The following is a 25,186-nucleotide window of genomic DNA, read 5'->3' as shown; positions in this document are numbered from 1 at the left end:
AAACCATCCCACACTGATACAACAGAGAAAGTAGGCCAAAGTTTCTTTCTAGATAAATCTGTGAGAGGTTTCAAGGACTGTTGCCAGCCACTGTGGGTTTTTCACTTAGTAAAACTAGGCAACAATTGATTGATTAATTGAATGGTATAAAAATTTGAAAAATTGTGTAATTTATTTTATTTCAGATTGTTTGTCACAATCTTGATAGACTCGACACACTGCAGACTTTAAAACAGGATGTACAGCAGCTAACAATTATTAATGGCACGTTTGTTGATGATGTTTCTTTGACCCTTCCACCTTTTCCAGAACTTGAACATGTCATTTTCAAGAGGAGGTAAGTCAGTTATGTTCTTTATTTGCATCAGTGAGTGGGTGTATATTTTAATGGGCTTTAAGTTTCTGTATTGGGATTGGTGATGAGTGTCAGCTTGTGGTGATTCTTTGAGATGAATGTCAGGGAGAATTATCACAATAATACAACTGGGACATACATACATACATACATGTACCAAGGCTTTTTCCCCCTTACAAGGGAGGTAGCCAAAAAGGAAAAGGCATAAAATCATTCCCACCCATTCCATCCCTGAATACACTCCACACCCCTCCACCCTCCCTCTTATCTTAGCACCTCCTGGATGACGGGTCATCCCCGCACCTTGTCCACTGCCCTGGGTCAGAAGCAGTGTCGCAAGACACAGCACATCCACAGCAAGGCCGCTTCATTAAATCAGCGACCCCCCTCTCCGTCCCCCCATGCATAAAAGGAGAAGACGGGGAGAAATCCTTTCGGGCTGTGTCAAATTTTGCTCACACATACTACCTCACCCCCCATCCCCCTGTCCATTCCACCTCATGCATCACAACATCATCCATATACAACCATTCTCCATTCACCCCTGTCTTCTGTCCTCTCCCGTCCTTCCTCAACAGACATTCCCCTCTTCCCCAAAGCCCCCTTCACCCCATCCATCCACCTCATCCTAGGACGTCCCCTCATGTTCACTCCCTCCACATCTGCCTTCCATACCTCTTTTACTAGTCTTTCTTCACTCATTCTTTCCATGTGTCCAAACCATCCTAATACTCTTTCATCAACCCTATCTCCCAACTCCCTTTCCACCCCTGTTCTCCTCCTCACCTCCTCATTTCTCACTCTATCTAGCCTAGTAACCCCCATCATACTTCTCAGACACCTCATCTCCAATACATTCAAACTCCTTCTCTCTTCCTCTCTTATGTTCCATATTTCTGCCCCATACAGTGCTGTTGGCACAATCACTCCTTCATAGAGTCTCCTCTTAGCATCCATTCCCAAATGCCTATTCCTCATTACACTTTTTAATCCACCAAGGCATTTACTCGCTTGTCTCAATCTACATTCTACCTCCACCTTCACTCCACCTTTTCCTGCCACATTTGCACCCAAGTATCTAAAACTATCCACTTCCTCCAGTCGCTCTTCCTTAATGCTCACTTCCAGTCTACTGCCACTTTCACCCCTTGTACATTTCATCACCTTTCTTTTACCCAAATTTATCTTTAGCTTTCTTCTATCACATACTCTCCCAAACTCTGTCACCAACTTCCTCAGTCCCTCCTCCGATCTTGCCACAAGCGCAGTGTCGTCTGCAAACAACAGCTGGCTCACCTCCCACTTTTCTCCATTTTCTTTAACCATCTCCAATCCCTGACCCACTACCCTTGCATTTACCTCTCACACTACCCCATCCATGTATAAGTTGAACAGCCAGGGCGACATAACGCATCCTTGATGAAGTCCCACCTTTACCTCGAACCACTCACTCTCTCCATTTCTAATCCTGACAAAAGCTCTACTACTCTCATAAAAACTCTTAACAGCTCCTAGAAGCTTTCCTCCTATCCCATATATCTGCATAACCTCCCACAGTGCCTTTCTGTCTACCCTATCGTAAGCCTTTTCCAGATCCATATAAAAGCCCAAAAAACATCCCCTTTCCTATAGCTTTCTCACTTGTCTTACCACAAAGATCTGATCTACACAACCTCTACCCGTCCTAAATCCACACTGTTCCTCACCAATTACTCCCTCTGTTCCTCTCCTAATCCTCTCAATCAAGATCCTCCCATAAGCCTTCCCAACTACACTTAACAAGCTAATCCCTCTGAAACTACTACATTCACACTTGTCCCCTTTTCCCTTGTAAAGTGGAACTATACAGGCACTCCTCCAGTCCTCCGGCACTCTACCCTCTCTCCAGCAAAGATTAAATAACATCACCAGCCAGTCCACCATCACTGTACCTCCCTTTTTCAGACATTCTGCATGGCATCCATCCAGACCAGGTGCCTTATCTGCTTTCATCATCTTAACAACTGCCTTCACCTCATCCTTCCTTATTTCTCCTCCATTCTCCTCACTCATCACGGTCATTTTCTTAGCATTTCCCACTGCAGCTATCTTTCCCTCCTCCTCCTTCACATTTAGCAACTCCCTAAAATATTCTGCCCATCTTCCCCTTACTGCCTTCTCTTCCATTATCATCTATCCATGTGCACCTTTTATCTTTTCTTCTCTACTTGATTTTCCTCCTCTTCCTCTCTTAATTTCTTTCCAAAACATCTTTTTATTACTTTCAAAATTTTCTGTCATACTCTTACCCCACTTCACATCTGCTCTCCTCTTTGCCTCCTTTACCTTTTGCTTTACTTCTCTTTTCTTTTCTTTGTACCTCTCATATGACTCCCTCGTCCTATTTTGTAACCAATCTGTGAAAGCTCGCTTCTTCTCTTCTACAACCTTCTTTGTTTCCTCATCCCACCATTCACTACCCTTTCTTCTATTTCCTCCTGTCCTTCTTGTTCCACACACCATCCTTGCACACTTTATGACTCCCTCCTTGAACCATTAAATTATAAGTCTCTCCAAAAATTTTGTTTATATGTTTCTGAGGGGAATATTATTCATAATAATGACTCCCAGGTCCTTCTCATTTTCTACTTTTTTATTTCTTCTTCTCCCAATTTAGCTTGTATTTACCTAGTTGTATTTTACGGGAAGGGGAGCTATGCTCGTGGTGTCCTGTCTTCATATCTAATTTTATCTAAACTGTTTTTAAATTCATGTATTGTTTTTGCACACACCACTTTCTCATCTAACTTGTTCCAAATGTCTATTACTCTGTGGGGAAAGCTGTTCTTTTTCAGATCTCTTCTATAACTCTTTCTTGATTTTCTTTCTGTGTCCTCTTGTATTTCTATCATCCCATTTTATTAGATCCTCTCTATCAATAGTTTCTATGCCTTTCATGATTCTATAAATAGTTATCAAATCTCCTCTCTTCTTTGCTCTAATGTCTGTAGCTCAAGTTTTGCTAGTCTCTCTTCATATGATAGTTTTGAGAGTGTTGGTGCCAATTTTGTAATTGTTCTTTGTATTCTTTCAAGTTTTGTTATACATTTTTTTGTACTTGGTGACCACATCATTGCTGCATATTCCAATCTTGGTCTTATCAAAGTGATTAGTATTTTCTTCACCATTTCTTCATCCAGGTATGTAAATGCCACTTTGATTGTTCTTATTAAATTATAAGTTTCTCAAAAAATCTTGTTTATATGTTTCTCAGGTGACATATTATTCATAATAATGACTCCCAGGTCCTCATTTTCTACTTTTTTTATTCCTTCTTCTCCCAATTTATATGATCCTACTATTCTTTTTTTGCTTCTTCCAAATTCCATTATACTACACTTTTTAGTATTGAACTCCATCTCCCACTTCCTACTCCATTCCCATACTTTATTGAGATCACTCTGTAGTGACTCACAATCTTCTTCAGTGTTCACTTTTTTCAACAGTTTTGCATCATCCGCAAAGAAGCTCATATAACTTTCAATTCCTTCATCCATATCATTAATATATATAGCAAACATTATTGGGGCCAGAACTGTTCCTTGTGGAACACCACTTATCACTTCATCCCAATTAGAGTGTTTGTCTCTTATCACCACTCATTTTTCTTTCTTGCAAAAAGTCTTCCATCCATTTCAGCAGTTTGCCCTGTATTCCTCCTGTAGTTTCTAATTTCTTAAGCAACTTCTTGTGTGGCACCTTGTCAAAAGCTTTTTTCAGGTCTAGAAATGCACAATCAGCCCATCCATCTCTTTCTTGTATTATATCTATTAGGCTTGAATAGAAACACATTAAGATTGTGATGCATGATCGTCCTTGTCTGAATCCAAATTGCCTTGGATTTAGTACATTGTTTTTTTCTAAATGCCTTACCCATCTACTTTTGATAATTCTTTCACAAATTTTTGCTATCATGCTTGTTAGAGAGACTAGTCTATAGTTTGTAGGGTCTTCCTTGTTTCCCCCTTTATATATAGGTACTATATTTGCTCTTCTCTTATCTTTTGGAACTTTTCCTTCTTTCAATGAACTATTTATTATGCTATGTATTTTGTCTTCCAGTTCATTCCTGCATTCTCTCAAAATCCAGTTTGCTATTTCATCTGGTCCATGCGATTTTCTGACATCGAGATTACTCAAGTGTTTCATTATTTCATTCCTTGTTACATCTATTTCTTTCATAGGGGGGACTTTCTCCTCCCATTCGATATCACTAGGTCGTATGTTCTCCCTTGTAAACACCGATTTAAAATGCTTGTTCATAATTTCTATTTCCTCTGTGTATTCAACTCCTTGTTGTAGTTTCTCTAAATCTTGTTTGTTTTTCACTTTGTTATTTACAAATCTGTAAAATAGTTTTGGCTGGTCTTTACATTTTTCTATGACATCTTTTTTGTATTTTCTTTTTTCTTCTCTGCACACTTGTACATATTCATTTCTATAACTAGTATATATTTTCAATTTTTCAGGTCTTCTGTATTTTTTCCATTTTGTCCAAGCTTTATCTCTTTTGTCTTTTAACTCCCTACAACTTTTGTTGTACCAGCACTTTACATATTCTTTTTCTTGCTTTTGTCTTGGGACATACTTTTCTCCTTTATAAATTCTTGTCAAAATATTCCATTTCTCTTCCACTGTTGTTTCCTCTTTGTATATTCTTTCCCAGTCTTCTTTTTGAAAGAATTCTCTTATTTTATCAAAATTTGTTTTTCATCAATCTTCCTTTTCTATATCGTTCATTTCTTTTTATGTATTTTTCCTCATTTAGTTCCAGTTCAACCAATATGTGATCACTTTTACTTATTGATGTCTTATATTCAATCTTTTCCACTATTTCAGGTTCTGATGTGATTATTAGGTCCAGTCTCGATGGTTCTTCTTAATTTCTATACCTAGTGTTCTCTTGAATCCATTGCGTCATTGCATGGTCAATAATCATATCAAATAGTACATTTCCCCATGAGTCGTCTCCACCCTTTACTGTCATCTCTTCCCAGCAGACTTCTTTACAATTAAAGTCACCCATTATAACTATTCTTCCTCCATCTTCCATTATCTTATTTAATGATATCCTTGTGTCTTCCATCATACTTTTATGTTCTCTCTCTTCCCACGGGGCTGTTTTAGGAGGCACATAATTTATTACAAACTTTCTGCACTTCTTATCTCTGTCTTCCACTTCCATCATAATCATCTCTACTCTATTATTTCCATATGTGACATTCCTCAGGAACATAACTCCACCCCCATGTTTTGCCTCTCTGTTTCTAATCCAATAATTATATGCACCATGTCCTACACTGTTGGGTGGTAGTGGACCTTTCAATTTTGTCTCTACAATTCCCATTATGTCCGGTTCTTTTTCCTTCAGATAACCATTCAGTTCATTCAGTCCTGTTATTAAGCCATCTATATTTGTGTAAGACACACTTAATTTTCCGCTACTTCCATTGTATTTTCTGTTTCCCTTTTGTTTTTTTCTGTTATGTGCCATTTCCTCATTTTCATATTCACTACTCTACAATAGAATTTCTCTTTTTCTGACTCTGTTCTCATCTCGTTTTTTTCTTTAGCTTCTTGTCTTTTTGTTTTCTCATCCTCTTTTTCCTCTTTATTCATTTCTCTTTTTATCCATACCTTTTTATATTGTTTACTGTCTGCTAGTTTCCCTGTTTTTGCTAAGATATTCTCTGCTGTTGTTTGTGACCTGAATTTGATCTTAATTGGTCTGGTCTTATCTGTACTATATTTCCCGATTCTACAAATTTCTTCAATTTGTTTCCCTATTTCAGGTTCATCTTACTGAACTAATTCTATTATTTACTTTTTCTTTTTCCTCCTTAATTCTTGTAGTCCTATTTAGATTATACTTCTCTTCCATCCCTAATATAATTATACATTTCTTTTTATCTGCTAAGTCTCTTACTATATTCTCCTTCTGTCTCATCACTTTAATAACTGTGTCTTCAGTTTGTTCTTTCATCTGCTGTTTCACTATATCATTAAATGCAATTTTGTTGTTCTCTTGGATTTTTTTTTTCCAACCCTGTGCTTCTTTTGCTATGGACTCTTTATTCTCTTTATTATTCCTCTTTAATTCCTCATTCTCATCTTTTACTTCTTTTAACTGTCTTTTTAATACTTCTATTTCTTTAGTTTTTGGTTTACCTTCTCTAGTTCTTCCAATTTTTCAACTCTGCGTGATCTGCGTAAGTTAACCGAACCTATCCTCCCAATGTTTGACAATTTTCTCAATTTTTTCTAGGCTTGCTAATCGGGGGTGGTTAGCTTCCCCCCTCCTCATTAAATCCCTGGAAATTATTATCTTCACCTTCCATTGCACTGCTCTTACCTATATTTCTAATCTTTTCATTTTTGTTAATCCCTTCTTAATCTCCAAAATCCTCCGGGCCGCGTTTGTTGACATGGCGTCTGCCTGCGTGGACCAAGTCCTCCCCTTCCTCATTTCCTTCCATTTCCCTCAGTAATCCCTCCCCTTCTCCTTTTTCATCACCTTCCCACTACATGAGCTTTCCCCTTCCCTATAAATACAAAAAGGTACTTCCTCGACGTTGAGACCCACAAAAATTTCCCATCTTTTTCGGAGCTCCAATCTTCGCTGTGAATCTGTCTACGTGTGTGTCCCGTTTTCGTATCTCATTTTATCTAAACTATTTTTAAATTCATGTATTGTTTTTGCACACACCACTTTCTCATCTAACTTGTTCCAACTGTCTATTACTCTGTGAGGAAAGCTGTTCTTTTTCACATCTCTTCTATAGCTGTCTTTTTTTATTTTCTTTCCATGTCCTCTTGTATTTCTGTCATCCCATTTTATCAGATTCTCTCTATCAGTAATTTCTATGCCTTTCACGATTCTGTAAATAGCTATCAAATCTCCTCTCTCTCTTCTTTGCTCTAGTGTCTGTAGTTCAAGTTTTGCTAGTCTCTCTTCATATGATAGTTTTGAGAGTGTTGGTGCCAATTTTGTAATTGCTCTTTGTATTCTTTCAAGTTTTTTATGCATTTTTTTGCACTTGGTGACCATATCGTTGCTGCATATTCCAATCTTGGTCTTATCAGAGTGATTAGAATTTTCTTCACCATTTCTTCATCCAGGTATGTAAATGCCACTTTGATTGTTCTTATTAAATTATAGGTTTCTCCAAAAAATCTTATTTATATGTTTTTCAGGTGACATATTCATAACAATGACTCCCAGGTCCTTTTCATTTTCTACTTTCTTTATTCCTTCTTCTCCCAATTTATATGATCCTGTTATTCTGTTTGTACTTTTTCCAAATTCCATTATACTACACTTTTTTGTATTGAACTCCATCTCCCACTTCCTACTCCATTCCTGTACTATATTTAGATCTCTCTGTAGTGATTCACAATCTTGTTCCGTGTTCACTTTTTTCAATAGTTTTGCATCATCTGCAAAAAAGCTCATATAGCTTTCAATTCCTTCATCCATATCATTAATATATATAGCAAACATTATTGGGGCCAGAACTGTTCCTTGTGGAACACCGCTTATTACTTCATCCCATTTTGAGTGTTGATCTCTTATCACTACTCTCATTTTTCTTTCTTGCAAAAAGTCTTCCATCCAATTTAGTAGTTTGCCCTGTATTCCTCCTGTAGTTTCTAATTTCTTAAGCAACTTCTTATGTGGTACTTTGTCAAAAGCTTTTTCTAGGTCTAGAAATGCACAATCAGCCCATCCATCTCTTTCTTGTATTATATCTATTAGCCTTGAATAGAAACATATTAAATTGGTGACGCATGATCGTCCTTGTCTGAATCCAAATTGCCTTGGATTGAGCACGTTTTTTTCTAAATATTTACCCATCTATTTTTGACAATTCTTTCACAAATTTTTGCTATTGTACTTGTTAGAGAGACTGGCCTATAGTTGTTAGGGTCTTCTTTATTTCCTCCTTTATATATAGGTACTATATTTGCTTTTTTCCAATCTTCTGGAACTTTACCTTCTTTCAAGGAACTGTTTATTATGCTATGTATTATGTCTGTCAGTTCATTCCTTCATTCTTTCAAAATCCAGTTTGCTATTTCATCTGGTCCATGTGATTTTCTGACATCAAGATTACTCAAGTGTTTCAATATTTCATTCTTTGTTACTTCTATTTCTTTCATAGGGGGGACTTTCTCTTTCCATTCGATCTCTTCAGGTTGTATGTTCTCCCTTGTAAACACTGATTTAAAATGTTTGTTCATAATTTCTGCCATTTCAATTTCCTCTGTGTATTCAACTCCTTGTCTTAATTTCTCCAAATCTTGTTTGTTTTTCAGTTTGTTTACAAATCTGTAGAATAGTTTTGGTTGATCTTTACATTTTTCTATGACATCTTTTTCATATTTTCTCTTTTCCTCTCTGCACGCTTGTACAGCTGCACAGAAAACTATCGTTAGTAAATCACGCTAATCATTTTGACACAAAACAACGAAACAATTTGAGACAAGTTGAAGTCTCCATCGGAAATAAGATTATCATGTCATAGTGAATCCATATGAACTTCGGAACTATTATTCGATTCATATTCATTCAGAAGGAATTCGAACAATTCGAACCCCAGAAATACCAACCCTTCGGTATCATAAGGTTATGTTCATTCGCGAATGTTTCGACACCCCTACTAACGATAGTTTTCTGTGTAGCTGTACATATTCATTTCTATAACAAGTATATATTTTCCATTTTTCTGGTCTTTTGTTTTTCTTCGATTTGGTCCAAGCTTTTTCTCTTTTGTCTTTTATCTCCCTACAACTTTTGTTGTACCAGCATTTTACATATTCTTTTTCTTGTTTTTGCCTTGGGACATACTTTTCTACTCCTTTTTTATAGATTTTTGTCAAAATATTCCATTTCTCTTCTACTGTTGTATCTTCTTTGTGTATTCTTTCCCAGTTTTCATTTTGAAAGAATTCTCTTATTTTATCAAAATTTGTTTTTTCATACATCAATCTTCCTTTTCTATATTGTTCATTACTTTTCATGTATTTTTTCTCATTTAGTTCTAGTTCTATCAATATGTGGTCACTTTTGCTTATTGGTGCCTGGTATTTTATCTTTTCCACTATTTTAGGTTCTGATGTGATTATTAGGTCTAGTCTCGATGGTTCTTCTTCATTTCTATACCTAGTGTTCTCTTGGATCCATTGTGTCATTGTGTGGTCAATAATCATCTCAAGTAGAACACTTCCCCATGAGTCTTCTCCACCCTTTACGGTCATCTCTTCCCAGCATATTTCTTTGCAATTATAGTCGCCCATCATAACTATTCTTCCTCCATCTTCCATTATCTCGTTTAGTGTTACTCTTGTGTCTTCTAACATGCTTTTATGTTCATTCTCTTCCCATGAGGCTGTTTTTGGGGGCACGTAGTTTATTACAAACTTTCTGCTCTTCTTATCTCTATCTTCTACTTCTATCATAATCATCTCTACTCTATTCTTCCCATATGTGACTCTCTTCATGTTTATATCCTTCTTAGTCAGGAACATAACTCCACCCCCTTGTTTTATCTTTCTGTTTCTAATCCAATAATTATATGCATTGTGTCCTATGCTGTTGGGTGGTAGTTGGCCTTTTAATTTTGTCTCAACAATTCCCATTATGTCCGGATCTTTTTCTTTCAGATATTTGTTCTGTTCATTCAGTCCTGTTATTAATCCATCTATATTTGTGTAGGATACTCTTAACTTTCTGTTATTTCCATTGTATTCTCTGTTTCTTTTGTGTTTCTCTCTTTTATGTTCCATTTCTTCAATTTCATATTCACTACTCTCCAGTAGAATTCTTGTTTTTCTGTCTCCGTTCTGGTCTCGTTTTTTTTCTTAGCTTCATGTCTATTCCTTATTTCCTCCTCTCTGTCCTCTTTATTCATTTCCCTTTTTATCCATACCTTTTTATATTGTTCACTTGTTGCTAGTTTCCCTGTTTTGGATAAGATATTCTCTGCCATCGTTTGTGACCTGAATTTAATCTTAATTGGTCTGGTCTTGTCTGTACTATATTTCCCAAGCCTGAATTTCTCTTTGATTTGTTTCATTATTTCTGGCTCATCTTCCTGAACTAATTCTAGTAAATTTCTTACTTTTTCATTTTCCTCTTTGGTTCTTGTGGTTCTATCTGGGTTATGTTTCTCTTCCATTCCTAATATAATTATACATTTCTTTCTATCTGCTAAGTCTCTTACTATATTCTCCTTCTGTCTCATCACTTTAATAACTGAGTCTTCAGTTTGTTCTTTCATTTGCTGTTTGATTATGTCAGTAAATGCAACTTTACTGTTTTCTTGAATTTTTTTCCAACCCTCCTTGTTGTCTGTATTATTCTCCTTTAAGACTTTATTCTCCTCTTTTACTTCTTTTAACTGTTTTTTTTATTCTTCAATTTCCTTAGTTAAGTTTTTGTTCGCCTTCTCTAGTTCTTCCAATTTTTCAACCCTCTGCACAATGTTGTTAACGTGACCGAACCTAAGTTCCCAGTGCTAGATCATCTTATCGAGCTTCTCTTCTAGTCTTGTTAAACAGGGGGGGGGGGGGTGTTGTGTCCCCCCCACCCTCTTTAAATCCCTGGAAAATATTCTCATCACCTTCTACTGTATTGCTCTTATCTATACTTCTGATCTTTACATTTTTGTTAGACATTTCGTTGTCGCTAAATTGGTCCGGACCTCTTTTGTTTAGATGGCATCTGCCTGCCTGGGCCAAGTCCTCACCTTCCTCATTTCCTTCCATTTCCCTCAGTAATCCCTCCCCTTCTCCTTTTTCCTCACTTTCCCCTACACCACGAGCAATTTCCCCCCACCCTGTAAATACAATAGGTACTTCCTTTGCTTCGGGATCCACGAAATTTCACTTTTTCTTCAGAACGTCCTCTAAGCCGTCCGTTCGTTGAAGTGTTTGTGTGTGTGTGTGTGTATATATTATGTGTGTGTGTGTATATATATATATTTATGTATATGTGTGTGTGTGTATATATATATATATATATAATATATATATATATATATATATATATATATATATATATATATATATATAAATTACACACACACAATGTAGTTCATACTTGTCAAAACTAGTGATTTGAACTCTTCATTGTACATGAATGAGCTTCAACAGATTATGAATTATCAAATTTTTCGTTGTGTCTACCCAAGTATAGGTTTGTATTTAAAAAAAAGGGGGGGGGCTTACATTTACCGGTAGTTCTTGTGTGGAACTTGTATTCCTAAATTTCATATTTGAATATTTGAAATAGAAATGTAGGTAATCCCTGAAGAAATAACCATAAGAGACTTTTTGTTGTCATTGTTTGCAGCTTGACATTCATGTTTTCTTTTTATTGAATTTCAGCTTTTTGAACTTCTCATCAAACTCAAAACCTTGGCCAGCAAACTTAATCAAGCTGTCATCCTTAACGTTTGAAGATTGCTGGAGTCAAAAACAAAGACATGAGTTTGGACTTTTCTATGAACTTTCTTTTAAATCGGAGAACTTTGAGCTGCTTCCTGCTCTGAAGACACTTAATTTTTATAATAACACCTTGTTAGGTATACATTCAATCCACCTACTAAAAAAACTGGAACATAAAAATATTGAAGGTAATTTTCTTGATTTAGCTATTATGTTTTGAGTTTGTATTTGGGATACCTTTGTGATATGTAACAATAATAGAATAAGATATTTGGTTAGAATATGTTTCCTTTTGAAAGTGTGAGTGAAATATAAGTTTGAATAATGAGAATTCACTCTTTTGTCAATGTAACAGACAAAAGGGGTAGGTACATTGGTCTGATATAATAAATTCAACATCTATACTGTAATTTGATAATAGACCAAAGATTATGTGGATGGATTTGTAACATACATAGGAAGGCTATGAAGATGAGTCCAATGAGGCATTTATTGACTGAATTAGAACTGATTTACATGCGGCCTGGGGTCTGTATTTATACTACAGGTAGAGCTACATTTTGTGAGTGCTGCATTCTTATTGGCTGACAGAATGTGGAGAGGTAGAAAAGGTGAGGTGATGATCCAACTTCCACTGCTTCTCTTGGTACGTTGTGTGGTTGATTGCTGTGTGTGAGGTGTGGTGGTGCTCTGATTTCCTCTGCTTCTCTAGCTTTGTCATGTTGTTGCTTGCTATGTGTGCTGTACAGTACTCCCATCTCAAAGTTGCCTTGGCTTCAGAGGGCATCCTGCCTGTAAAAATTGAATGGGTGGTGTGTTGCTGGCATTGAGGTAAGTTTGTTTCAGGTAGCTGATGGAGACCCAGCCTGGCCTGCTGGAGATAGAGATGCAGAAAGTCTTGTCTTTCTGTTTGAGGACAAAGTAGAGACCAGTGTAGAGTTGTGTGAGTGGTGGTGTTGTGTGTGTGTGTTGGTCCTAAGGAAGACATGCATAGAAGTTTGGAGGTCCTTTGGGAGGTATCTACTGACTTGGTGATGTGTTGGCACCCATGGGGCAAGTTTACCGAGAGTTTATGTAGCTGTTGCAGGTTCTTGGGAGACTCACGTGGAGGGAAGAATTCTTTGGGCATGATGAGGGGCTGGCTGAAGACCATTTCTGCTGGAGAAACATTTACATCATCCGTAATGGCTGTCCGGAGGCCAAGGAGTATCCATGGTAGTTGGGGCAGCCAGGAGTTGTTTTACTCTACCATAAGAAATGCATTTACGGAACAATGGGTTCATTTGACTATATCATTGGCTGCAGGGTTTTAGGAGGTAGTGTGGTGGACTGTGGTACCCAGGAGTTCAGTGAGGGTCTACCACAGCCACAACTTGAAGGATGTTCCTTGGTTGGAGGTGATATGCTCCAGTAGGTAGAATTTAGTGATCCACTCACTGAGAGGGATTGTGGTAGCAATGGTGTCCTCTGACCAGCAGGATGATCTGTCAACAGCAGTTAAGAGTTAGTGATAGCCTTCTGCATGTGTTTTTTATTAACTGTCCCAAACTGGCCAAGATTTGAACAATCTTACCAATCCAAGCAGTGTGCCTATTTACCCTTTATTGGGATTCCTCTTTCACCAGGTTGAAACAAAGTTAAGGTACAAAAAAACATACTTTTACTTGCATCTGTGTAACAGGTATGATATTCTTCCAATTTAAATTGAAATCCCAATTTTTTTCTTTTCCTGACAATGATCTCGATTTTTTGTCATTAATTCCCAATTGTCATTAATTCCAGATTATAATAAACAATCCTGTTAAAAAAAAATTGTTGTGGTCGAATAATTTTTGGTTGATGTTAAGTTTTGGGCGATTTGTATGTCGGCTGTACCTGTGTGGAAGCGGTTTGTTTTGTGCTGGCCTGCATGTGATTCGTTTTATGTAGCATTGCGTGGTGTGGTGGGCACATGTATGTATAGCAAGGTGATGACTGGGGTAGATTTTATTTTGGCCTAATTATATTGATAGCAACATCAATGCACCTTGCATGCATTTGTTTACTAGTGATTCAGCCCCTGAGGGACTCAGCCTAGGCCTGTGGCCCCCTGACCCCTACTGGGGGCTCTGCCCCTGGACCCCGGCTGATGTAGATTTTTTTTTGGTTACCCACTATCAGGCCTGGTGTAATTAACAGGATGAGAATGAGGGCATGAGAAAGAGAATGACGCACAGCCCTCTAAATATATGACACTCACAGATGCCACAATTTCTAGCTTAGTCTGTATATTCCCATTTGCCTGTCTTCACACATTCACCTCTTTATTATGTATGAGGAAGGCATGGAATTTCTTATCAGCTGCCTATCTATTTCCTGCTCGGTTATACATTTGTAAATATCATGGCACTACTTCTATGTGCCATTTTCAACCGCCTGAGTACAATGAAAAACATTAAAAAGGGCCAGTCACTAGGTAAAGCAGCAAATGTAATTCACTGGCCGAGAGGATTGTGCAGAGATAATATTGTTTAGAAATCCTGGTCCATCTGGCTCCAGATTTACAAGTGATGCATTCAGGAACAAGTGATGAATGGAGATGGTTATCGTATAAAGTTCAGAGCTGACACATTGTCATAGGGAAAATCATGTGGGACCACAAAAAATTAAAATAAATAAACAAATAAAAATAACTTGGCACATCCAAAGAAAACTGTTCTTGTGCCAAGCACGCAAAATTTTGTTTCATGTCTTGGTATTAATTGGTTCAATGGCACTGAATAAAATCACATGGGTGACCTGGCTGCAAAAAAAAAGAAAAGAAAAAAAAGGGTAGAGAAAACAAACACATAATGCCATGAAACTGACTAGCCAGAAATTTTGAATGTTAAAGTTCAAAATAGCATCTGAAATACAAAATGCACAAAAGAAATGTTTACAATATAGTATTAAGCTGCCACCATATGTACAAGAGTGGCTAATGAAATAATACTAACAATGTAAATTATTGTATCAAATCACATAAATAAGCACTACAATCAAAAGCGTGCACATACTTGAAAACGGCCATCTTGGGGACACCAACCTTGGCGGGAAAACTCTTGAGTGAGCAGAATTTTTGGTTCTTACAACATATTCATAAATACAAAATACAAACAAAATATACAATTATAATAATACACAACAATTCTATGACATATAATGGGAAGACACATATCTCCCAATCCAATAATATACATGTATAATATACAATAATAGATAGACAATGCTACAATTACACCATTGCAATGGTCAACAAGTCACCTCCTTATCTTCTTTGTTCCAGAGTTTGTAATTCTAGTTTTGACAATCTTCACATGACAGTTTTGATAGTGTTGGGGTCATCTTTGTAGTTGCTCTCTGGATTCTTTAAATCTTTCTTGTATTCATTTTTAGTACTGGGTGACCATAGTGTCACTGCTCTCCTCTTCCTACCACTTTCAACCAGTGACTTAGAAACAAGACTCCATTGTCCAACAAACTCTCCCAGACTTTAATGCCACTATAAAATCCCTCCTAAGAGAAGCAAGAGCCCCACTTCCATGGTTGTTTAGGTCACCACTGTACAGCACTAAGTACTAACACAGAATAGGCCTGGCCACAGATGCAAACATCACACAGAAGACACAGAATACCCTAATATATACTGCCCCAACTGAGCCAAACCTAGACAACAGTAAAATATTTCATCCTTAAGTGACTTATGGCTAACCCAGTGGCTGTTGCTAGTTACCTGGGAGGTGTGTCTCTCCTGCAAGAGAGACCTGGGACATTGGATTGATTGATCAATGTAATATGTGTGTAATACATGCATAGAATAATTTATAGATTATTTGCCAGAGCCTAGTTGAGAAAATTTGGTCGTAGGTATAGATGGAAGGCTGATTTTGGTTTAAGATAAAGAACCAATTTGGTTTAGTTAATTGTACAAATATACTTTTCTATCAACGTTCCCTCAAATCTTTTGCTGTGTGTGTAGAAATTTGCTTGTGTGCAAACTTTGATATCTGAAAAGTATGTGCGCACACATGGCGGCAAAGTCATTTTGTTTGCAATGGAAGCACTAGAGTTAGAAGAGAGAGAGAGAAAAAAAGAATCAATTATTGGTTTGATGGTTGGTAAGTTATCATATTTTTAGAGAATTTATAAGTTGATGTTTGGGTGGAACTTCTTTATTGAATGGTTTCTAATATCATTTGAAAACCTTTTGTGCTCACATTTTTTCTTTATGTGCACTAGTTGTAAAACATATGTGCACGCACATGCGCATAGCTTAGAGGGAATGTTGTTTCCTTTGCCATGGCTGCAGTTGAGAACCAATTAACTGCACATTAATTGACTAGACTGTATAGCTATTTACTTTTTTTTTCACTTTTTCATTAGGTGGAACAGTCTTCTGTAATTGCAGTGATGAATGGTACAGGAATTGGAGTGAAGTAGATCCACACTTTTCAAAGGAATCCTTGTGCTATGCTTACTCATCATTTTTATCTGGTGCATGCAAAACTGTAAACAGTATTCCTGCCCAAACACATTTGGAAACTATGAAGGTGAGTACAGTAAACCCATTGATACCTAAAATCAACATTTATTTTTGTTTGGTCAAGTATCCTCTTATATTAAGTTTTTAAATCCTTTGAACCATCATATGTTATGTGCAATTTATTTGAAATATTCTGTAGAATAAATCATTCAGTGTATTGCTCCTGCTCTCTCTTGCAAAAGAACTGTAGCTTTCAGGTAACCAGCAACAGCCTCTAGGCAGGTCAACAAGTTACTTATGGAAGATATGTTTTGTTGTCTAGAGATTGTTACTGCAGGGCATTGTAGTATAAGGTGTCCCATTTCATTGGTGTGATGATTGTACCTAGGGCAGTTTGAATCATTAGCCAGGCTTATCCTGTATTTACCTAGTTGTATCTTATGGGAAGGGGAGATGTGCTTGTGGTGTCCTGTCTCTGTATCTTGCCATGTCTAAATTGTCCTTAAATTTGTGCATTGTTTTTGCACACATTATTGTTTCGTCAAGTGTGTTCCATACATCCACCAGTCTGTGGGGAAAGCTGTTCTTTTTCAGGTCTCTTCTAGAGTTATCCTTTTTGAGCTTCCATGTCCTCTTGTGTTTCTCTTATCCCAATTTAGCAAGTCTTGTTGGGGCCATTTTTCTTCCATACAAAAAGTCCTCCATCCATTTCAGTAGTTTACCTTGTATTTCTCCTAAGGTTTCCAGTTACTTAAATTTTTTTTTTTTTTGTGAGGGACTTTGTCAAAAGCTTTTTGTAGATCTAGGAATGCACAATCAGCCCATCCATCCCTTTCCTGTATCATATCCAGTAGTCTTGAGTAAAAACAGATCAAATTTGTGGAACATGATCTTCCATCTAAAACCAAATTGTCTTGGATTTAGTATATTTTTCTCCTCCAGATGTTTTATCTATCGACTTTTCATAACTTTTTCACAATTTTTGGCTACCATACTTGTAAGGGAAACCAGTCTGTAATTTGTTGGGTCTTCCTTATTTCTTCCTCTGTAAATTGATACTATATCAGCATTTTTTCAGTCTTCTGGTATTTTTCCTTCCTTGAGTAAGAAAATTATGTTATATATGTTGTCTATTAGTTCTTCTTTACATTCTCATAGTATCCAGTTTGCTATTCCATCCAGGCCATACAATTTTCTGACATCAAGGTTCATTATTTGGTCCATAATTTCTTTCCATGATACTGTTATTTCCCTCATGGGGTTGGGGGGAGTCTTACTTCTCTTCCTTCATTCTGAAGTTTTACATTTTCTCTAGTGAAAACTGACTTGAAGTGCTTACTCATGACTTCGGCCATTTCTGTATCCTCTATGTATTCCATATTTCCTTGGCATAGTTTCACTATTTCCTGTTTGTTTTTTAGTTTACCATTTACATATCTGTAGAATAGTTTTGGCTAATTTTTACATTTTTCTATGATGTCTTTTTCATTTTTTTTTTCCCTACATATTTTTATATATTCATTACTTTGTTTCAGTGCTGGATGGCATCCTGAGTGTAATCATGTCAGTGTGTTTCATACTAGATATGGGATAGTTTTACTTTGGTGCTTATGTTGGATGTTGTTGGTGGAGTATTGGGTCTGGTGGTCTGCCTTTAACCACTTCAATATGAGTCAAATTTTCACTTGCAGCTTAGGCTGTCATATGAATGATACATCACAGTACTCGCATTATAAAATATAAAGTCACTGTTGTATTACTCATTTTCTTTTTACTCTGTGTAATAAACATGGAAAACATAATCAAACCAGTCCACAGAATCCAGGGGTAACTTATATACAATTACAAAAAAAAAAAAAAATGTATAATCGAGACACCAACGCTAGCATCCTTGTGTATCCACTTGTACCTCATAATGCCTATGTAGGCGTCATCGTACCAAAGTGGTTAAGGGCTTATTTAGTGATCTGAGTGAGCATCTGTTTTTGTGTAGATTTTTTTGTGGTACAGCTGGTATGTTGTTGAATGTTTGAGTGGTAAATTGCTTTTTTTTTTTCTCATTATGTTGGTAGTGTGATGGATGTGTGGTGGTAAGGCTTCTGGATTTGAATTGTGCTCTTATCATTTATTGATCTTATTGGGAGTATTTTTGTTTGTGTGTGCATGTGTTCAATTGAGGTGGTTTTGTTGCATCTGGTTATTACTTTCAGTGCTCCATTTTTAAAATTTGTAAATCATTTATGTTCACCTTGCTGATTGTTGGGAACCATAATGTGGCGGCGAATTCTAGGATTGTTTTTATAAATTGTTTATATATGATTATTAGAATTAATTTTTTGTAGTCCAAAGTCAGTGCTAATAATGGTTTTCTTGTTGAATTTTGCTGTCAGATCCATGATATGTGGGCTGAATGTCTTAATGAGTATCACATGTTAGACCCATGATTTTTGGGTTGCTTTCCAGTTGAAGGGTTTGGCCATTTGGTTGTCTGGAGTGAGCAATGTTTTTGTTGATTTCTGGGGTGAAGCTTCCATTCTATTATATCCGAGCCATTTATTCCACTTTATACAAGTAGGTTTGGTTATTCTTTGCTGTTATTTTACATTTACTGTGCTGGATTATTATTGTTAAGTCATCTGCATATTTACCTAGTTGTATCTTGGGAAGGGGAGCTATGCTCATGGTGTCCCATCTTTGTATCTCGCAGTGTCTAGTTTGCTCTTAAATTTGTGTATGGTTTTTGCACACACTATTGTTTTATCCAATTTTGTTCCAGATGTCTACCACTCTGTGTGAAAAACTTTTTTTTTCAGGTCTCTTCTATAACTATCCTTTTTGAGTTTTTTTTTTCATGTCCTCATGTGTTTTTCTTCTCCCAATTTAGTAAGCCCTCTCTATCAAGAACTTCCATGCCTTTCATGATTCTGTAGATGGTCAGTAGGTTGCCTCTCTTCTTTGTTCCAAAGTCAGTAATTTCAATTTAGCCAGTCTCTCCTCATATGACAGGTTTGAAAGTGCTGGGGCCATTTTCATGGTTGCTTTCTGGATTCTTTCAATTTTCTTTGTATTCTTTTTGGTACTGGGTGACTATAGTGTTGCAGCAGATTCCAGTCCAGGTCTTATTAGGATGACTAATCTTTTTTTAACCATTTCTTCATCTAACTAGGTAAAGAGCCATCTTTATTGATCTTAGCAAGTTGTAGGATTCTCCAACAATTTTGTTTATTTGTTTATCAGGGGACAAGTCATTTGAAATGATTACTCCTAGGTCTTTTTCAGGTCCCATTTTCTTTATTTTCTTTGTTCCAAATGTATATTGTCCTGATATTCTTTTTTTTTTTTTACATTTCTGAACTCCATTATGCTACATTTCTTAAATCTACTTCCCACTTCTGACTCCATTTGTTTAGGCCTCTCTGTGGTGATTCACAATCCATTTCGGTTTTCACTTTCCTCAACAATTTAGCATCATCTGCAAAGAAGCTTGTGTATCATTCTACATCTTCATCCATGTCATTCACATTAATAGTGAACATTATTGGATCCAATACTGATCCCTGTGGAACTCCATTAATCACCTCCACCCAACATGAACACTTTTCTCTGAGCACTACTCTCATTTTTCCACCATGCAGGAAATCCTTCATCCAGTTTAGTAGATTACATTGTATCCCTCCTATGTTTTCCAATTTTTTAAATAATTTTTGTGTGGTACTTTGTCGAAGGCTTTTTGTAAGTCTAGGAAAGCACAATCAGCCCATCCATCCCTTTCTTGTACAGGTATTTCTCATTTTGTGTGAGATATGGGTTCCTACAGGCATTGCACAGACTGAAATAACACACACAAAAAAAAACTGTTTTCCCCATAAGAAACAATGGATAATAGGGGGAGAGGGATTTGGCCAAAAAAAATCCATTTTTTTTTTAACAAAAAACACATTTGACTGACAAAGTGAACATGTTCTAAAAATACACCATTCTAAACCTATATGTAACACTAAGGTGTAAATAAAGTATAAATAAAGCACCCATTAACACTTAACATGATGCTCCCTCACTTCTCACAGTCACTCACTAGACTGGTTGTGACTAAACACACGACGAGAGGGCTGTAAACATTGAACTGGGAGTGGGAGCAGCAGCCTGTTGGCAGGCAGCGGAACTATGCATCTGGCACACTGTTTGAAATGTGGTTGGGGCAAATCGCATCTTAGTGAACATATCGCACAATTTGAATTATAATATTTCTAATGTCACATCTTAGCAAATTCGCACCTAAAGAACACCCACAAAATGAGAAATACCTGTATTATATCTATTAGTCTTGAGTGGAAACAGATTAAGTTTGTAGCACATCAGTGTTTAGTCATGGTTCAGGAGGTGGTAGATTGCACATGAAGACGTTGAACAGTTAAAGGTAAAAGGTACTCCATTGTATAATCTTTTTGTACTTGAAATATGGTTGCTTTGGTTTACTCTGCAATGTCTTCCTGCTATGAAGTTGGTTACTTGTCATTGTTATGGATATATGTCTTAATGATCTTTTTGGATAGTATGTGCCTGGGGAATTTGTCAAAAGTCTTTACACCTATAGCATCCATAACTGGTCTTTTTTTTTTTCTCTCTTTTCTTTTCTTTCTTCCTTCCAGTACTTGTATGATATTTGTAAGCAGTGTTGGTAAAGTGGCCCTCTTTGAAACCATATTGATACAGGGAAGCTGGCATTTCTGAGTTGACTCGTGTTGCAATCAATCTTTCCATCAGCTTTGATATTGTGAAGAGTAGTGACATTGGTATGTATGATGCAGTTTTTTAGATTTCTTTGGTTTCAAGATTGGTACTATTTGAACTGTTCTCCATGTGTGTGAGATGTTCAGCCAGAAAGTTGAAAATATTTCAAAACTTTCAGCCATCTGACCCAGCCACGAGCAGTGTCATCAGCAAACAACAACTAGCTCGCCTCATACTTCCTATCCTTCTCTCTAACCATCTCCAATCCTTGCATTTACTTCCTATATCACCCCATCTATGCACTCATTGAACAGCCATGGTGATAGAACACAACATTGGTGCACCTTCACCTCACACCACCCACTCTCACGTTTCCCAGCCCAAACACAAATTCTACTGCTTATGTAAAAACTTTTGGGTGCACCTAAACAGCTTTCCCCATATCCTTTATATATGCATTACCTTCCTGTTGACCCAGTCAAAAACATTCTTTAGATCATTAAAGGCCTTAAATACATCATTACCTTCTGCAAAAACTTCTTGCATATCTGCTGTACCATTAATATTTGATCCACATACTCTCATATTTCCCAAACCCACACTATTCCTCACTAATTAGTCCCTCAGTTCCTCTCTTAATTCTGTTATTTAACACCCTTTCACTTGCCTTTCCAATTCTGGTCAACAAACTAATTCTTTTAAAGCTACTACATTCACATTTGTTCTCTTTTCATTTGTACAATGGAACTTTCCAAGCACTCTTCCAGTCTTCTGGCACCCCCCTCTCATATGCACACATAAACAACCTCACTAGCCAATCCACAATAATTGTTCCTCCCTTTGTCAGACACTCCACATGACACCCAGCTAATCCAGGTGGCTTTCTAGCTTTCGTCACCTTCAATGCTTGTTGCACCTCAGCTTTTCTTATAGCTTTTTCATTTTCCTTTACCATAATTTTCCTAGCTTCTTCCACTGCTACAATGAAAACCTCATAACATCCCCCACATTCAGTTAGTCTGAAATATTCTATCCATATTCCCCTAAATGCCTTTACTATCATTAATGTCAATTCATGTTACCTAGTTGTATTGGTGGGAAGGGCAGCTATGCTTGTAGTGACCCGTCTTTGTATCTCGCAACATCTAGTTTGTTCTTAAATTCTTGTATGGGGTTTGCACACACTATTCTTTTGTCCAATTTGTTCCAGACATCCACCACTGTGTGGATGATTTTTTTTTTTCTTCTTCAGATCTCTTCTATATCCTTTTCAAGTTTCTTTTCATGTACCCTTGTTTTTCTTATTATCCCACTTTAATAAGTCTTCTCTGTTAAGGACTTCCATGCCTTTCATGATTCTGTAAATGGTCAATAGATTGCCTCTTTCTCCTCTTTGTTCCAGGGTTGGTAGTTCCAATCTAGATGATCTTTGCTCGTATGTCAATTTTGAAAGTGTTGGGGCCATCTTTGTTGTTGCTCTTTGGATTCTTTCTATTTTCCTTGTATTCTTTTTTGTACTGGGTGTCCGTAGTGTCGCAGCATACTCCAGTCTTGGTCTTATCAGTGTGACTAGTTTTTTGTTTTTTTTTACCATTACCTCATCCAAGTAATTAAAAGCCACTTTTGTTGATCCTAGTAAATTGTAGGTTTCTTCGACTATTTTGTTTATCTGCTTGTCTGGTGACATGTCTTTGGTGATAATTACTCCTAGGTCTTTTTTGGAACTAACTTTGTTTACTTCCTTTGCACCAATTTTATATTGTCCTGATATTCTCTTTTTATTTGTTCCAAATTCCATTATACTACATTTCTTAATGTTGAAGTTCACTTCCCACATTTGACTCCATTCTCAGACTTTGTCCTGGTCTCTCTGTACCCTTTATCTTGCCCTCCATGCCTGACTTGTCCCCTTTTTACTCCATTTCCTTCCAAAATATATATATATATATATATATATGTATATGTATTTTTGTTTTTTTTCAAAATTAACTGTCAGACCGCTACCCCATTTTGCATCTGTTCTCCTTTTTGCCTCCCTCACCTTGCATATTGCTTCTCTTTTATTCTGGTACCTCTCATATGCTTCCCTTGTAGCTAATCCACATATGCTTACTTCTTCTATTCTATCATTGCCTTCACCTCTTCATCCTACTACTCATTACCCTTCCTTCTGTTCCACCCATTCTCATCATCACACATACCATTTTTGCATAGTTTTTTCACTTCCTGAAGACATGATCATTCTTCTACTTCCCCTTAATCCCTCACCACCTCCCACACCTTTCTCATCTTTTCCTGGTATTCAGTTCTCCTTTTCCTTGTCATTCAGTTTGTTAACTCGCAGACCCGCCTTATCTTCCACCCTTTTCCTCCTCCAGTTTCCCTCCATATTCACTTATCTCCACCAAAAAATTATCAGACACTTCCCAGGTATCTCACTAGAAAACATGAATATCTAGAACTCTTCCTGCCCTTCCTTTGGATACCAGTAGTCCATTAATGTTTTATTTACCACCCTTCTGTCCACTACTCTTTCCCATGTATATTTATACTTGGGTCTCTTCTTAAACACTGTGCTTATAATCATCAAATCCCATTCTAAACACAACTCCAATATATTTTCTTCACTAAGATTCTTACCTGGCACCCCAAACCTCCCTACTACTCTATTGGCCTATCCCCAACTAGTATTGAGGTCCCCCAGCACCACTACATTTACATTCCTTACAAAACTCTAAATAATAATTTAAATCTATCCAATAAAACTTTGTTTCTTCATTTTTCTCACTACCAGGTCCATATGCACACACAAAAACCTACATCTCCCAGTTTCATCTTCACTCACATTAACCACGAAGATGCTTTCCTCCACTCTACTGTATAACACCATTTCTTATCCTTGGACGCTCTCAGATGTATTCCTTGGCAGCTTTCAGTGTTTCTTGTTTGAAGGTGTCCCTAAGTTCTTGAGGGTCCTCAAGGATGCCAAGCACTTCAAAATGATCAAAAGGAACCAATACAAACTTCATAGCCAGCTCGGTTGGTGCCAGTAACCGATGTCATGGACATTTGTCATGGACATTTGTATTTGAGTTGCTGCATTGAATCTTGGCTGTGATCTGAACAGTTTCTGCAATCCACTGGCCAGGGTGATATTTTGCCCCCCCCCCCCCCTTTTTTTTTTTTTTTTTTTTTTTGTTTGTTTTAGATATTTTCAACTTCACTTGGATAGTAAAAGTGGGTTATGTGCAAATCATTTAATTTACATTATATGATTAAATAATATATCGAATTGCAATGAAGTTGGGTGTAAACAGTGTGAGTGCACAACATGAGTGTCAAGGACAGGTGCTGATGTGTGCCTACATAAGCCTGTTCTATCAATATTTGCTCAGCTCCACACAACCATCTATTTTTTTTATTTGTGTGAAGAAGGCTTACATAATTTCAGTCATTACCTATCTAAAAAAAATGGAAAAATGTAAGTACACATTCAAAGCTACTACTTCATAGAATCATCTTGTTTAAATGCACTCTAACCTCTGAGGGGCAAAAGGTTCAATTGTGTACTCCTTTGCCATTGGCTTACAAATCTCCTGCAACTAGTCATGTATCATAAGAAAAAGCCTAATGTAAGTTTTATTTTATTATCTAATTTAAGGTAACCTACTATTGTAATCAATTTACTAAGAATGGCAAGCACTATGGCTCTTGCTAGGATGTGGCTTATGGCGCCATACCCACATCCCTTTGTGTCAGTGACGTGTCATGGAACATGACATATGCCCCTTTCCCGGATAAAAATATTTAAGTGTGAGAAGCAAGGCTTCAACATTTTGTATCAGGACACAACAAGGGATCAGCTACTACATTTGTTTTTCCCGGGATATGTGGAATACTTAGATCATATCCCTGGAGTGCTAATGCCCATCTGGCTAATCTGTCATTCTTTGTTTTCCCACCTATGATATACTTCAAGGGATTAGGGTTGCTCAGGATGATTACCTTTTTGTCCAGGAATATCTGGAATTTCTTCAAAGCTAATACGAGGCTGGGGGTCCTCCTTTTCAATGGTAGAATACCACTTTTGATAATCATTGAAGATCTGATAC

General features: G+C 36.9%; 1 protein-coding gene across 1 annotated transcript in view; it reads left to right on the top strand.

Annotated features, from left to right (window-relative positions):
• The window catches only part of LOC143038579 (protein halfway-like), a 58,578-nt gene that overhangs the window by 9,347 nt on the left and 24,045 nt on the right, over positions 1–25,186 (top strand). The window contains exons 4-6 of the mRNA XM_076207975.1: positions 186–337; positions 11,783–12,030; positions 16,244–16,410. Of these exons, the coding sequence (XP_076064090.1) occupies positions 186–337; positions 11,783–12,030; positions 16,244–16,410 (567 nt within the window). The remainder of the gene's footprint in view (positions 1–185; positions 338–11,782; positions 12,031–16,243; positions 16,411–25,186) is intronic.

The sequence above is a fragment of the Oratosquilla oratoria genome, chromosome 2, assembly GCF_046742065.1.
Source record: "Oratosquilla oratoria isolate Oo_2021 chromosome 2, ASM4674206v1, whole genome shotgun sequence".
Classification (NCBI taxonomy): Eukaryota; Metazoa; Arthropoda; class Malacostraca; order Stomatopoda; family Squillidae; genus Oratosquilla; species Oratosquilla oratoria.
The sequence above is the reverse complement of the archived record's forward strand: the minus strand, read 5'-3'. Positions and strand labels throughout refer to the sequence as shown.